Raw genomic sequence first — 16,899 nt, forward strand, 5'->3', positions numbered from 1 at the left:
TTTTTGTGGATCCATACTATTATGGAAGTAGTTGTGGAAGAGGAGTTTTGATGGTTGCTTTTTTATATAAACATGTTTTTTTTATTTAAAAAAAATATTCATTAGCAAATAAATGATTCAGGATGGTATACGATTAAATATTGTCTATTTTTCACATAGCTTGTTAGTTAATAGGAGTAGCGATGATAAATTGTTTAGTGAACAAAATTGTTATTTAATAGACACTAGAATAGTTCACGCACAAAGACAATATGGAAAAGAGAAGATATTCAAATCAATATTTTAATATTATTATATCATTGTATATGGAAAAGATTTAAAAAATTGTTATTTAATAGACACTAGAATAGTTCACGCACAAAGACAATATGGAAAAGAGAAGATATTCAAATTAATACTTCCTCCGTCCCGCACTACTCGCACTTATTTCCTTTTTGGGCGTCCCAAGTTACTTGCACTCTTTCCATTTTTAGTAAAAAATTTCACCTACAGCCGTCATTTTTTACTTTCCTATACACTCATTCCTTAATCTCCGAGCCGAAAAGGAAATGAGCAAGTAACCCGGGACGGATGGAGTATTTTAATATTATTATATCATTGTATATGGAAAAGATTAAAAGAGAAGATATTCAAAAGATTGACAAATCTCGTAAATGATCGGCTAATTTATTAGAGTTTAGGTGAAAATATGAAAATGGTAGTTTAGTCCACTTATAAATGATGGGAAATAAATAATAGGAAAAAAGAATAGAAAAAGATAAAAAATTAGAAATCCCTTTTTCTGAAAAATACGCACGCCTCGATCCCATATTCTAAAAAGTTAGCAAAATTAACCCCTAATTTTAAAAGGTGAGCGTAATTAACCCATAATAACCAAATTTATCGGGACCTGCATTCGTTCTTTGAAAATCTCTCAGATCTTCTTCCACCTGAGAAATGGTTTGCATCACACTCTCAACAACGCAAATCTTCCGATCCGATTCAGAACCCTAGGTTTCTCTCTCTACACTCCATGAATTCCTCGCTCTGAAAGTCATTCTCTCTCTATCTATCCGCGCGCGAATTCTCGAAGATGTATATGGCATATGGATGGCCGCAGGTCATCCCTCTCGAATTGCCCAACTGTCCTTCTACGCAGCAGATCGTGTATTTTAAAGTTGTAAATAGTTTGATCCTTATTGTGGCGCCCACTCACATCGAGCTCTGGACGTCTTCTCAGGTACATTTGCTCAATGACATTGCTGATTTTTTGGTGGAATTGTGAATTTCGCGTTTTCTGTGCTCAATTTGGTTTTTAGGACCTGTTTGTTTTGTTGTTTATATTCTTGCTCTTTTCGTTTTGATTCTGTTTACAGCACAGAGTGAGGCTGGGGAAGTACAAGAGAGATGTGGATTCAATTCAAAGAGAGGGGGAGAATTTGCGGGCAGTTTGGAGCCCTGATACTAAGCTCATTGCTGTTCTTGTAAGCATTGAAGTACTGAATAAAGTGCAAGCATTCCAGTGACATTTACTTTTTGCTTGATACATTGTCCCGTTCCGAACTGATACAGTTTATGCTTATTCCGAATCGTGTAATACCACATATTTGCTCTAGCATAAATTGGTTACCATGCAACATGCAATTCCATTTTAAAATCATAAGTTGTTCTGAAATATTGCGGGAAAGTAAATTATACTCTTACTTAGTAGTTAGAATTTTATCTTTAAACTGGAGGAGTAGCTAGTACTCCAATGCATTACACTAGCTATTTCATGTCGTGACTGGTAGTTATTGTAGCAAAGAATATAGTGTCAAGTAACTGATAATCTGATATACATTTTTGTGTGTCAGTAATATCATGTTTGCTAGACCGAGAGAAAAAATAGTTATAGTTATTTGTTAACGAAGAATTTGGTTTTATGTCAAATATGTAGTTTGAATGGGTATGATATGTGTGCGGTGTACAAGCTTGTTCATGGTTATCCTCTGTAAATGATGCGGCACCAACTTTATTCATGGGAAGATATGTTTTAAATATGGCATCTCTAGTTTTCTTCTACTAAGTTACTTACATAATGCACTTAATTTAGTAAATGGTTAATCTTGTTGTTGCCTATTAATCATCTGATTCTGCCACTGTTTTGCAGACATCATCCTTTTATCTTCACATTTTTAAGGTTCAAATGACGGAAAAAAAAATATATGTGGGCGGGAAGCAACCAACTGATTTATTTCTCTCAAACATATCCTTAGTTCTCAGTGAGCAAGTCCCATTTGCAAACAAGAATTTGACAATGTAAGCAAGTATCATGTCTTATTTATTCTACCGAGTCAATGGCTTAATTGCCTGCATTATATTGCTTTTTCTCAAATCATTTCATGATTCTTCTAGCACGGAGTTTCGGATGACAAATATTTGGTTGCATTTATGATTGAGAGGAACTTCGTGCTTTTTAATTCTTTACTTACGTGTCCTACTGATAGAAGTTTATAATAAAATTTCTGTTAGTTACATGCGATTTCTGCATTTGCATTTAATAGAATAAAGTTAAGAAGTTTTATTGTGTTCAGCAGTGAAGCATGCCGGCTTAACCAATGAAGCCATACTCACAGAAGCACTTGGCCATGCTTGACTTTTGGGTCACTCTCAGTTTGACATAGTTCTTAATCTAGAATGATATCGAGTCTTTAATACTTGTATTACAGGAGCAACTTTGTTTGTGACAACAAACACATGCTGATTGGGCTATCTGATGGATCACTGTATAACATATCTTGGAAGGGTGAGGTATGTGCATTTTGGCTTGGGACCTTTTTTCAACAAAACTATGTAGAAATATCCTCAATTCATCATGTTTCACTGGATAGTTGAAGCATTTAACAACATTTGTGGCATTAAGGATATACTTGCTTGTTCAGTTGTTGCCAAAAGTTTTACTACTACCTTAATTGGATGGATTGAGAGATGTAAACAACTTTCTTGATCTTTGTACAGTTCTGTGGTGCCTTTTTCCTTGATATGTTACCAAATGATGGTAGTGGTGCGAATAAATTATCCAATCACTATAGCAATGGTTCAACTGCCAGAGGAGTTCAAATGGGTGATGGTCCCAACCACATGAACCATGTCATGCCTCAGACTTCTGGAATTCTCCACCTTGAATTTTCCTTTCCTTTGCGGCCACTTTTTGTGCTGTTTTCTGACGGGGAGCTGATTCAGTGTTCTGTGAGCAAGAGGGGTCTAAAACATGCAGAATCTGTCATAGTTGAAAAGCGATTTGCTTCAAGGGAAGCTGTATGTGCATCAGTGGCACCAGATCAACAGATTCTTGCTGTTGGGACTCAAAAAGGTGCTGTTGAGTTGTATGACCTTGCAGATTCTGCATCACTTATTCGCTCCGTGTCATTGCATGATTGGGGGTAAGCCTTATAAATTCTGTGAAACTTGTAAAGTGGAAATAGTCATGTTGATGACACACCATGTCTCTTCCTTTTTTAAGAAGCCTTTTGACTACATAGTACATACCCCTCCGTTCCATAGTAGTGGAGTCATTTTGCCATTTTGGTACGTTCCATAGTAGTGGAGTCATTTCCCTTTTTAGTAAAAGTCAACTCATTTCTTCTCACTTACTTTACTCTCTCTTACTTTATTCTGTCTTCATCTTTCTACCTTTTTCATTTCCTACTTTATTCTTTCTTTACTTAACCCACTTAACACAATTTTTCTTAATCTCTGTGTCGGAAAAAAATGCCTCCATTACTATGGAACGGAGGGAGTACTAAACTTGCATTCGCCACCCCTTAAGGGGGAAGGAAGTTTATACATACATGTACTAGGAATTCAATGTAATTGTTATTGATGAAGTGCAACTTAGTCGGTAAGTCTCATCCCCTCCAACCAATAGGTCGGGGGTTCGAGTCACCATGGGGTAAATAAATGGGGAACCAACTTAGTTTAATGTAATTGTCTGGACCCGTGGTGGTGTTTTTTTTGCTTCCTACTAGGAATCATGTCTGTAAGTAGTTGAATATGGATAATATTGAAAAGTGAAAACAACTACGAATAAGGGACTAAGGGGTACTGAATATTAGTCACTATTTACATTTTGTGAGGATAACTTTTTGATTCATATCTTTTATTTAAAGATCATGAAGAGGAAAATTCAGCAATCATCTCATCTGAAAGTATAAAATATTGGGATATTTCCTGGCTTAATCTGGGTATAAATTTGTATGGCTGCAATTTTTTTGCTATTGTTTCCCAAGTTCAGTTTATTCTGTGCATTTGATTTAGATTTTTGTCTCCTTGTAATCATCATGAACTGAATGCATTCTTTGTGGATTTATCACAGATATTCTGTGGAAGATACTGGCCCTGTCAATTGTATTGTTTGGACACCTGATAACTCTGCTTTCGCAGTCGGATGGAGGTTAAGGGGACTTACTGTTTGGTCTGTCTCAGGCTGTCGTTTGATGTCTACAATCCGCCAGATAGGTTTGAGTTCTGTATCTTCTCCTGTGGTGAAGCCAACTGGGGATTTCAAGTATGAGCCCATGATGGGGGGCACATCGCTGATGCACTGGGACGAACATGGATATAAACTTTATGCTATCGAAGAAGGATCTTCAGAGAGAATTATTGCATTTTCTTTTGGAAAATGCTGCCTAAATAGGGGTGTTTCTGGCACAACCTATGTGCGCCAAGTTATTTATGGTGAAGACCGCTTGCTTATTGTACAGTCTGAAGATACTGATGAACTTAAGATCTTGCACCTCAATCTTCCAGTTATGTATACTTTGTTTAATTTTTGCTTTTGGGATTCCACCCTACCTTTACTGTAAGATGTTCTGATTGACTATGGGATGTGCCAGGTATCTTATATTTTGCAAAACTGGCCTATTCTTTATGTTGCTGCTAGTAAGGATGGAATGTATCTGGCTGTTGCTGGGCTTCATGGTTTAATCTTATACGACATACGACTAAAGAGGTGGAGAGTGTTTGGAGACGTTACTCAGGAACAACAAATTCAATGCAGGGGATTGTTATGGCTGGGAAAAATTGTTGTTGTCTGCAATTATCTGGAATCTTCTGACACGTGAGAAATCTTTTACATTTATAAGTTCACATGAGTTGAGGGATTCTTCTTGTTGTTTTAAAACAAACCACTAGTCCCCAAAATTCATTTCTAATTTCTTGTTTTGAACACTACTACTAAGTCAACTTCAATGATCCTAGTGTTGTTAAAAAGGTCAATGGAGCATTGCCTTTTTTATGCTTGTGTCATCCATTTTGGTTTGTGTCTGCTAGTCATATTAGAATGTGGTGTTTCATTTCTACTGGGTTCTTATGAAAGTGCATCTTACGAGAAATTTGTTATACAAAATTTTTTAATCTAAGAAAAAATCAACTGCATTATGTGGTCTGTAACTTATCTGGCAGTTGGAGTCAATCTTTTTCTTTTCATGTTTCCAGTGTAACTTGTTCTGTCACTTTCTGATAAATGTTATCTATTGACATGTGGTTTTATCACAACTATTTGTGATTTTAGGTATGAATTGCTTTTCTACCCTAGATATCACCTCGATCAAAGTTCTCTACTTTGCCGGAAGCCATTGCTTACAAAACCAATGGTCATGGATGTATATCAAGATTATTTGCTTGTCACTTATCGCCCATTTGATGTTCATATATACCATGTGAAAATAACTGGTGAATTATCACCTTCTAGCTCTCCAGATTTACAGGTAATTAGATGCTTCAAAAAGGATTTTCTTGAAAAGTTGTTAAAATATGTTGCCTGACAAAAACAATTATAGTTCAGTCAGTGTCAATAAAACAAGACTTCTCTCAAATGACAGTATAGTGATAGTATTATATTCTTCATACATTTTTTAAGTGATAAAATGACAAACAGCTTTCTACAGTACGAGAACTTTCAATCATGACTGTGAAGAGCCATCCTGCTGCAATTCATTTTATTCCTGATCAGCTTCCACATGACGACATGTCAAGAAGTGATATATCATCAACCCATGAGCCTTCTAAGTATGTGCTTATTCTTTATCCTTCTATTTCTTGACACTTTAGTTTCTTGCGGTTTCCTGATGAATGGTCGTATGCTCCTTTAGGTGTTTAATACTGCGGGTGAATGGGGACCTTTCACTACTTGATTTGGATGATGGCCGAGAAAGAGAACTCACTCACTCCGTAGAGTTATTTTGGGTTACCTGTGGGCAGTTGGGGGAGAAAACTAACTTAATTGAGGAAGTTTCCTGGTTAGACTATGGCCATCGAGGGATGCAGGTTCTGGTTTCTGCAGGCATTAGGCCTCTTAGTAAACCTTTTGCATTCTACTTGATATTTCTGTTGCTTATTTTTCTAGAAGCTCACCTGCAGGTATGGTATCCATCTCTAGGTGCTGATCCATTTAAACAGGAAGACTTTTTACAGGTAATTGTGCCTAAAAGTTCTTCAGTCACTTATTTCCTGCACGTATACGTTGGATCATCCATTAAACTCTTGGCGCTCAACTACCGAGCATGTAAAAAGGTTTTGAGCATCTATTGGTGGTTCACTTTTGATATACGTCAGTTATGCCCTAGTCATGTTTAATTGGTCTTGGGCGTTTAGTAGTAACAACTTTCAGCTATAGCAAGTGCTTAAAGTTCTACATTATCATTTTGTTCATCTCACCTAAAATATGTTGTTTGGCATGATACTAGTTGGACCCGGAGCTGGAATTTGATCGTGAGGTATATCCTCTAGGTCTACTTCCAGATGCTGGTGTCGTAGTTGGTGTTTCCCAGAGAATGTCGTTTTCAGCATGTACAGAGTTCCCATGTTTTGAGCCATCTCCTCAAGCTCAAACCATATTACACTGTCTACTTCGCCATCTTCTTCAGGTAAATAAGCGAGCAATGTTGGCTCTCAATAATTAGGATTTTCTTCAATGACATAGAACTAGGCCAGTTAATCTCTGAAACACTTCATTTTTGATGTATCACTCTAACATGAGAACATGAGAGACACAATGTGATCTTATTGAACAATCGTGGTAGTTTTTTTACTTACACAAGCTCAACATCACTCAATAAAAGAATTAGCATGCATCGAACTGAACGTTGTTGAAGACTTTTGTTGCAGAGGAGCTGGACATTTGTTTCTTCATTGATGTATTGGCCCTATGGTGTTTAAACTCGTTCTTCTTAGTCTTGGTTTGAAACTATTGTTTCTGTGAATAAAACTTCTTTTCCTGAAAAATTAGGAGCAGTTCCTGCATGTCACATAGCTCTATATCAAAAGGTTTATGCGTTTTACTGCAGAGGGACAAGAGGGAAGAAGCTCTACGCCTTGCCCAAATATCAGCAGAGAAGCCACATTTTTCTCATTGCCTGGAATGGCTTCTATTTACAGTTTTTGATGCCGAAATTTCCAGGTAACTCATCTAGATATTCTGTCCTTTCATATTGTTTTCACAACAAACTATTCCGAATGCACCTAAGTTGGGCTTCTTCTGTCCAGGAAAGAATCAGAAGCTTTGTATATATATGTGTCTGTGACGCTGTGTGTTTGTTCATCTTGTTATTAAATATGATATTTAATCTAATACCTTCTGCGATAATCTGAATATGAAGTCTGGGGGTAGTTAGATTCATCATATAGGCTGAGTTTAAGAATGTGTATTTTGGATATCTAGATCGGCCAGTCTGCTGGTATCTTGCTTCACTGCCCTTTCTGGTTTAGTAACGAAAAAAACATAAGAATCTTGCAAAGCTGATTTTTTAATCATGGCTTTCTTCTCTGTTCATTTTTTTATTATCTTGTAAATACATTACCACTGATACAACTTACAAGCACACAAAAGAAAATTATCTAAGGAACCTGTATAAAGTTCACCGTTGCACTGCTTGAGAAATCATAAGCCCTGTAACCTAATTAGTTCAATCAATATGCAGTTCTAAATATATGCTGCCTTTTTTCTGCAGGCAATATTCAAGCAAAAATCAGGGTGCTGTAGCTAATCACGCTCCCTCTCTTCTGGAAAAGAGCTGTGATTTGATAAGAAACTTCCCTGAATATTATGATGTTGTTGTCAGTGTAGCACGAAAGACTGATGGTCGACATTGGGCTGATCTGTTTTCTGCTGCAGGCAGATCAACTGAGTATGATACTCAATTTTATGATTTTGCTTATAATATTGCAGAAACTTGTTTGCCAGTGGATTTTTTGACTATTTTATTTCATATTGAACCCTGTTGAAATTATCATTGTGGAGAGTACTAGAAGTTGTGAAATTCAGAGATGTTAGTTGTTCCTAGAGAAGTCTGTGTACATTTGGTCATTGAGAATGAAGTATTTTACTTTTAGGTTGTTTGACGAATGCGTTCAGCAAAGATGGTACCGCACTGCAGCATGCTATATACTTGTAAGTACCTTTTAGTTACCTTCTGTTTTCTTTTTGCATTTTGTTATTATTCTGATTACCTCGCATCATTTTTGTTTTCCCTTGTTTGTTAAACAAAAGATTTCATGCTTTGGGTCTTCCTGTCACCACCAGTTACCCTGCTGGAGTTATTAGAAGAATATTTTACTTCTTAGTGTACGATAGACCACATGCAGTATTTATGGTACAAATAATTCTCGCACGTCGCCATAACTATTAAGTGATTTTGCATATTCTTGGTTATTTTTTAGTTCTGCGCATTGCATGCGGATATTTTTGGCGTGTCATCCTCACCTTTAGATATGGTGTCGAAGAATGATTGTATTGTGCTGATTGAAACCTCGCTTGCTTCTGTTGGTACAGGTCATTGCTAAGCTTGAAGGTCCTGCAGTGAGTCAATGTTGCGCCTTGAATTTACTACAGGTGATTATATTTTGTTTTAGTCACCCAAAAAGATTAAGCACATGGTTGCTATGCTTTATATATTGTTGAACTAATCAACTAAAATAAATTACATGTGCTCCAATCCTTTTAGATAATTGAATATTGCTATATGACGTGCTTTGCTCATACTTCGTGGCTGATTTCTTGTGTATCATTTCTTGCGATACTATACTAGAGTGTACCTTATTTCTCCCTCTTTAGTTGTATTCAATACATTCTGATGAGGACTTATCCATTGTTTAGGCTACACTTAACGAGGCTTTGTATGAACTGGCTGGAGAGCTGGTAAGTGTCTGCATAACCTTGTTTGATTTCTTAAAAGATGGACTCCTTTTTTCCCCTCTAATTTAATTTAATGCTTAACCCTATTCTTTTAGGTGAGGTTTCTACTTAGATCTGGAAGAGAATATGAACATTCCAGTACGGATTCTGAGAGAGATTCTCCAAGACTCTTAGGATATTTTCTGTTCCCTTCCAGTTTCCGAAAGCAATCAAATGATGCAAAAAGGTAAAGCTGGGTAATTAATTTGTCGTTTTTAATGAATAAATTAGGTGTTTTATTAATTATTCCACCAGTCTGGCTTGATCAGCCTCATTGATTCCTATGTACTTCTTCCTTTTCATTTAATGAATGGCAGCCCCTCATCAAAAGAGCCAAGTGCACATATTGCTTCTGTAAAAAATATTCTGGAAAGCCATGCCAGCTATTTGATGTCTGGGAAGGAGCTTTCAGAGCTTGTTACATTTGTCAAAGGCACACAATTTGATCTAGTGGTATGCTTCCTCTTATTTTGTCAGAAGTCAGAAGGATCCTATCATCAACCTTAGAGATATATAACGTGATAGAATTATTACAGGATTATCTTCAACGAGAAAGATATGGAAGTGCTCGTCTGGAGGACTTTGCTTCAGGGCTTGAAATGATTGGGCAGAAGGTAACCAATTTGTAGAGCACTCTTGACTTAGAATTTTAAATGCTTTTCATCTCTTATGAATTTCTTAAGTCTTTCCTAGTGCAAATTCAAATACTGGCTCTCCAACATCTTGCCTAATCTCCTTCTGTTCTGGTTGACACACAATACTTATATCATAGTTCTCTAAATTCTTGGAAATGGGTTGATCAGGCTTTTCCCTTTGTGGTCATTTTGTAATATAATTTGATTGTTACTGCATAAGATTAAGTTGATAGTGCAAATACTCAACCTAGCTTTTTATGCAAGTTGCTTGATGTTTGTTGTTGGATTCTTGTGGATGCATGTGCATGCATAGGTTAACAAATGACTACAACTGAATAGTCCAATATATTGAAGTACCTTGGTATACTTGTATTATTCACCACCTTATTATTGCTCTCTCATGTAGCTGCATATGGGAACGTTGCAAAGTCGCTTGGATGCAGAATTCCTCTTGGCAAATATGTGCTCAGTCAAATTTAAAGAATGGATTGTGGTCTTGGCCACATTATTGAGGCGCTCAGAGGTCTGGCCAACATTTTTCTAAAATCACAAGAATGCCATTTCTGGTAACTTCCTCACTCATGTTGGTTGACACCTTTCACTTCCTTGTCGTCAGGTTCTCTACGATTTGTTTAGGCATAATTTGCAGTTGTGGAAAGCATACAGCCAGACAATACAGGTAAGGTCTCAGTTCACATATGTCGACTGGAGCGCCTAATCCTCGTTATACTTATCGTGCATTTGCTACATGCAATGATGTTTTAGGCACATGAAGCTTTTGCTGAATACCACGACTTGTTGGAAGAGCTGGACGGAAGGCTTTCGTCAACTGCTAACTCTGAAGGTACATGAGCTAATTGGTCATCTAAAACCCCATGGATTTGGTTTGACACAGTTTTGCAACGCCTCGCATAGCGCGGTCAAAAACCTTTCAGAAGATCAATGAATATGTATGCTGTTTCATCTTTGCAGAAGTTAAGTAAACAATGCATGTGCATAAAATAAAGCTTCTCGTCTTTTTTTTTTTATTTTTAATACTTATGTATTTACTTCTTCCTTCCTCTTCTAGAGGGGGAGAGAGCTAGATAGAGAAAGATAGCCGGCTATTAAGTAGGATGTACAAAACAATTTGTATCAAGTTCCAGATTTAAGAACTGCAAGTTTGCGATGAGAAAAGTTCTCTGTGTGGGATATTATTGAATGTAAAAGAATATTTGTTGAAATCCATAGTATATATTTTCGATTTCATTATATATTTATCAAAGCATAAAAATTAAGCCAACCGAAATGACAGAAATACTTACTCAACTATTGGAAAAACAAAAACCAACCATACAACACTTTAAACTATTCTACACAAACGGCCATAGCTGCTTTTATTTATTCAAGCAGTTCGTCATAGACAAAATCAATACATGCGGTTCTCAAACACATTACCACTAATATTATTAACCATAATCTATCCACATTACATTGTGATCCATTATAAGTTTATAACACATTCACCAAGTGAAGCTGAAGGATTCAAACTCAAGATTGTCTGCCTGCCCAGATGAACATATGGCTGCAACTTCCTCTCTCATCTTCTTGGGCCCACTAACAAGTGCTCCAACTCTTGATTCTTTAATCTCCAGCAAAATCCCTACAATGATAATCACATAAGTAAAATGACTTTGTGTGTGTATGTTTGTGTAAGTGTGCTGTTGTTGTGAACCTTTCACTTACTCCTGAGGTTAGGCCTCTGACCATAATGCACATTGACAGATTTGATTATCGACTGCAGTGGAAGGCTCTCCATCTCCAAATCATCTTGATCAAACGACGAATTGGATGTTGATCCACTAGTCCCAGAGTCATCAATGTCTTGAACTTGCTTGGCCTCTTCTGCATTGCGTTTCTTGTTCCACAGAAACACAGTGCTGGCTGCCACAACCACAGAGAAGCAGAGGAACATCATACTCGCAGATCCTTTCTTGGTGTAGGAATAGAGCATGTTGGTGTTTTGATCAATGGGGTAGACTATATACTGAGTGAAGACCCCGAGCAGCATGAGGTAGATGGCGAAAGACGATGATATTATCGCAGCAAGGCACAGCCAACTGTTGGGGCCTAGAGCGGGTGTTATGGGCATGTCACACGCCTCTGGCTTGAACCAAAGTGTACGAGGTTTTGCCATTTGGTCTTTGTGTTGCCCTTTCTCCCTGGTTACGTAGGCCTCGACTTGTAGGTCGAGGTTGCAAGAATTGGAGGTGGGAGTGTGAGAGGAATGAGTTGGGAGGATTAGGTCTAATATGGATAGATGTGATGAGTTCTTGAACGCGGAGATGAGAATGATCTTGGGGGTTTTGCATTTTAGTGTGGAGTTGAGGAAGATGAGCTCTCGGATTATGGAGATGAATGGAGTGATGCCACTCCCTCCACTGATCATCACTAGCGTGTCGTGCCTTAGGAAATGAGTGGCGGCTGGGCCATACGGCCCCTCCACGGCCACCTCAAGGCGATGGAGAGGAGAAGGGGAAGAGAGCATGTCATAGAGGCTTCTAGTCCAATTGCCTTCACATTTAATCAATACACTTAGCTTTTGTGGCTCCAAGTTGCTATTTGAGATGATGGTGAAAGGATGCCATTGAAGCTTAGAGATGGATGGCACATTTATGAAAATAGTACTAGTTGGATTGTAGCTCAAACCTGTCATAGAACCGGGAAATATGAGACGTTGGATCAATCCATCGAAATATTTAAGTATATTGATAGGATTTTGATCAATGCAGAACGCAGAACCAAAACATGAAAGGTAATTGTTAGATAACACAGAGTTCATACATATAGTAAATGTACCTGGACTTTTGGAAAAGTTGAGTTCGACTGTGTTGCAAGAGAGAAGTCGTGCGGAGACAAGTCTAGCTTTGTTTCGTGATTGTAAGAACCTCAAATATCGATCCATAACAAAGAGATAGAAACCAGGGAGCATAATGCAAGCAAAGCCAATGCCAATGTGCAAGATGAAGAAAATCATGAAGAAAATGTAGAGGTAGTGAGTGTAGAGAAAGAGCTCAAACATTTTTCTTCTGATTTTAGGGTAAGATGTAATCCACATCACCAATCCACATAAGAGTGAGATCTCTCCTGCTATGTTTGATACGTAGTTGTCACCCCATTTCAGCGCCTAAATATTAAGATTCAAAAAACATGAATATTAGAATAAGAAAAAATAAACATTTATAAAAGGTCGGGTGTTTTTATTTTTTTAGTTTTTTATGCAAGGTTAAGGTTGGTAAATTTTTTAGAGGCATACTTAACCTAGCACTGAATTGTTTCCTAATGTAGTTTAATTACTCTGCGATTAAATGGGTAACACTCTTATTTTAATATTTTAATAATTGTTACATAAATAAAAATTATTTATAACACAATAATCCTAATTAGCTTTTACTAACTAAGATCAGAAATTAAAAGTAATAACAATGTTAATTTCTGAAATGATGAAATGATCAATTCTAATAATGAATTAACTAAAAGATGAGAAATAATAGTACAGCATAATTCAGTATGAAAATATAATTGAAAAGAAAAAGGTATTGTAAACCTTACAAAAGTGGATATCAAGAAAAAGGATGAAAGTGGTTTTGTGTTACCAAATGTAAATAAGGATATTGCTAACTTCAAAAAAAAGGTTATATTGATAACTTTAGCTATAAAATATGGTGAAAAAGATTTTAACGCCTTATTAGGGTTCTAGAAGAGGGTTATAAGTATTATCTACTCTTTATTTACAATATTCCGTAGATAGTGTTTGTGGTCGAAAATTAAAAGTGAAGATAAGACACTATTCCAAATTTGATATTCCTCTCAAAACATGACATAACAATTGTGTCATCATGACATCAATAATTTTCAACTTTTAGTGTAAATGATTGAAATACCTCAGTTTGAAGGATTTTGTGATAAAACGAGTAGTACTATATTGGAATATTTCATAGCCATATAATTTTGACAAGTGTGAAATTGTTTTTTCCTATTTGTCACAAAGCATCGTTGTTGACATTACCAACAACCGAAAATGGTTGAACCTCTTATTTTTCTGGATTGTGAAGGTGGTGGGTGGTGGGGTGGGCCCACTCAAAATCTAGAATTTCAATATCCCACTTCACTTCCTATGTATGAGGCCACAATTGTTATTTTGGGTATATAGGAGTAGGAGTATATATTTAGAAATTTTGAATTTTGTAGTGCTTCACATTTTAGAAGTATCGTTGGGGTAGCGAGCTGTTGACACTTCTATAAATTTGGTAAAATACGAATATGTGAACAATAAAAAAAAATACTACCCGTCTTTGAAAATAGAATCTTTTGAAATTGTATGAGTTTTAATGTATGATTGTTAAATTAAGAGAGTTAAAAAGAAAAAATAATTAAAATATTATTAGTAGAAAATAAGTCTCATCTTATTAGAGAAAAAAAAGATTTTCTACAATAAAAAAATAATACTATAATGTTTCTATTTTTGAAAAATATATCGAAATGAAAATAATATTTCGTAGTATCAATATCTAAAAGACGGAGATAGTGGGAGGCAGAAAGGTAATGAAGATACTTGGATAGCAACTTGACCACTAATATGATTCAGTTGGTTCATAATTGGATTTCTTTTAGTTTCCCCATAGCAAGTAAAGTTAGGTGGACTCAAGTAATTTTGAAATAAAAGTTAAAATCATTGACAAATAAGCAAAGCTACAAAGAAGTAATTATGAATTGCGGCCCAACAAAAAAGGGATGTTACCAATATCTTAAGAAACTCATAATAGTGAATTAGGGATGAAATGATTTTTGTGGTTGTCAATCTTGTAAACCAAGTGTTCATATGCTATTATTTGATCATGTAATAAGTAAGTGGTTTATACACTATTTATCACAACTTAAACCCAACCTTGTTATGAGTGGCATCATCACAATCATAATTCTCTCCCTCCACTATATGTCACATTCTCTATCCTTCAATATTTGCCACTGTCCAAATAAGTGTTTTATTTGAAAATAAAGTTTATTCTCTAATCAAGGGCAATATTTCATGATTATACTTAGTTCTTCAACTTTTCATGAAATCACTTAAAGGTATAAAAAAAAGTAAACTTGGCCACTTTCTTGGTATACCACAGAAGACACATAACGTATCCAGTGTGGTATCATCATTAGACACACAATACATCTTGCATATTTTGTATAACATGAAATAAGCCTATTCTTTTTTTTTCATGAAATCAACAAACACAACCAACCCAACATAGAGTAATAAAATAAAATACATGAGTAGCATAGGATAGAAACATTATTCAGAAGAAAAATGAATTTACCTCTGATAATCTGTGAGTGATGATCCAGTAAATAAAGTAGATTGAACCATGAATAGTGAAGAGTGTCATGGCCAAGTGTCCAAGCCAAATATGGTATTTGATGCTTCTCTCAGATGTTAATCCCAACATAGGCAAAATGGATGAACCTCTTGTGACTGGATAGAACAAAAATGTCAAACACAAATTTCCAGTCACTCCTGTCACTATGCCTACTCTATCCAACTTAGTTTGCCACCTGCAAACAAATACCAAAAAAATTTAGAGATTCTTCAAAAAAAAAGTTAGTCAATTAAGCAATGAAGTGTGTTTTTGATGAATTTTATTGTGAAGATAGAACAACAAGGCTGCTTTTTGATAGGTGAGGAAGACTTGCAAGATTCTTGAGACAAAGTAAAGAAAACAAAGTGTGTGTTGAAGATTCCATGTAGAGACACAAGAAAAAACATGGTCATTACATGAAAGATGTCACGAAGATTAAGGATAAAAACCGCGTTGTCTGAGAGATACAATTGAGGATTTGTGGTACTGCAGAATTCTCAACAGGGTTGTAGCTAATGAAGTAGTGATGGAAAGAAGTGTGTTTGAGGCTTTTTCCTAGACAGGAAAGAAAAAAGTTCTTACACTTTTTCATGTTTGGACGAAGACCTTTGATGAACTTGCTCAAACCAATGGCGCAGATAGCCTCCAAAATACCAAACACAGAGAGCTATGAACATGCTGAAAAGGGCAATTTCTGTTAGAGTAACAATCCCAAACCCCTTAACAATCATCGGTCGCCTCATGAACTTCAAACTCCTTGCTTTGCTGCTGTTTTTCATTTCAAGCAACATTCAGTTTTTAGTGATTCTTCAAAAATATGAACCTTGTTAATAATAATACCTTTTTGTGACAGCATTTTCCTTCTTCCCAAGATGCAGATAAAAGCATCCCAAAACAGCAATCAGCAAAATGGGAAATGTGAAATCCATCATGATTGGACCTATCAAGGTAGAGATTTATCAAACATCATGAAAAAAAAACACAAGGAATGTAATGAAATGAAGTCAAATAAAAACCTTGTATTCCAAAGAAGGTTGAATTAGTAGCAGCCATGAGATGAGGCACCCAAATATTGTAGTAAGTATCAGTTGGCATAATAATCCACATCATAATATTCCCAAGAAATATCACCAGAGCCAACAACAGAATTGCTGTTCTAACGGCATAAACGACATTGCTCTTGCCCGAGGAGGCCATTCTAGAGTGTACGAACTCTCAAACTCAAACTCGGGTTCGTTTCAATATATGGAAGGAAAGTGAGAATGCAAGAGGGTTGTGTATATATAACTTTTTTTTTTCTTTGGTGAGTTGAAAAGGTTGTGTTAACTTGTAATGGACTAGTGACCACATATATTGTCACTTTTCAATCTTCTTGAATACATATATAAAGTTCATATTGTAATCCATTATTTCTATATTTGTATCTTTGTAACTAAATGAGTGAAATATCATCCGTTTCACCATGTAGAATTGTTTAGCATCTTATATTTGCATAAGCGTATGATCAATCACATTTTTATTAAGATCAAGAGCCCTTCATTTTTTACTAAATTAGAAAGTGAATGAGCTCTTCTGTCAAAGTCTCTACTAACCATTCCATATTGTTCTACAAGCTTAATTCATTAGGACACCCCTTCATTCCATATGATAGTTTTCGTAGAAAAAAATACTTAAAATTTTACTT

At 36.0% G+C, this 16,899-nt stretch overlaps 2 protein-coding genes across 3 annotated transcripts; one reads left to right on the plus strand and one right to left on the minus strand.

Annotated features, from left to right (window-relative positions):
• Positions 1-892: 892 nt before the first annotated feature.
• LOC121798792 (guanine nucleotide exchange factor subunit RIC1-like) lies at positions 893-11,076 on the plus strand. The gene is made up of 23 exons (XM_042197981.1): positions 893-1,219; positions 1,356-1,463; positions 2,129-2,277; positions 2,688-2,769; positions 2,977-3,401; positions 4,334-4,766; positions 4,854-5,077; positions 5,531-5,726; positions 5,897-6,027; positions 6,111-6,285; positions 6,379-6,432; positions 6,705-6,884; positions 7,305-7,417; positions 7,968-8,144; positions 8,350-8,407; positions 8,789-8,848; positions 9,113-9,154; positions 9,247-9,377; positions 9,508-9,643; positions 9,727-9,804; positions 10,232-10,348; positions 10,442-10,504; positions 10,591-11,076. The coding sequence occupies exons 1-23, from the start codon at positions 1,073-1,075 to the stop codon at positions 10,675-10,677; spliced, it is 3,366 nt and encodes a 1,121-aa protein (XP_042053915.1). The 5' UTR covers positions 893-1,072; the 3' UTR covers positions 10,678-11,076.
• Positions 11,077-11,113: 37 nt separating this feature from the next.
• LOC121798793 (ferric reduction oxidase 2-like) lies at positions 11,114-16,514 on the minus strand. Of its 2 annotated transcripts, none has more exons than XM_042197984.1 (7): positions 16,232-16,514; positions 16,056-16,155; positions 15,798-15,980; positions 15,177-15,411; positions 12,664-12,991; positions 11,551-12,513; positions 11,114-11,467 (listed from the first exon to the last, which is right to left on the minus strand). In XM_042197984.1, the coding sequence occupies exons 1-7, from the start codon at positions 16,410-16,412 to the stop codon at positions 11,328-11,330; spliced, it is 2,130 nt and encodes a 709-aa protein (XP_042053918.1). In that variant the 5' UTR covers positions 16,413-16,514; the 3' UTR covers positions 11,114-11,327. The 2 variants fall into 2 exon arrangements, with proteins under 2 accessions (XP_042053918.1, XP_042053917.1); XM_042197983.1 differs by having other exon boundaries at positions 15,798-15,983; positions 16,232-16,512.
• Between the last annotated feature and the right edge of the window lie 385 nt (positions 16,515-16,899).

Source organism: Salvia splendens, chromosome 4 (assembly GCF_004379255.2).
Source record: "Salvia splendens isolate huo1 chromosome 4, SspV2, whole genome shotgun sequence".
Lineage (NCBI taxonomy): Eukaryota > Viridiplantae > Streptophyta > Magnoliopsida > Lamiales > Lamiaceae > Salvia > Salvia splendens.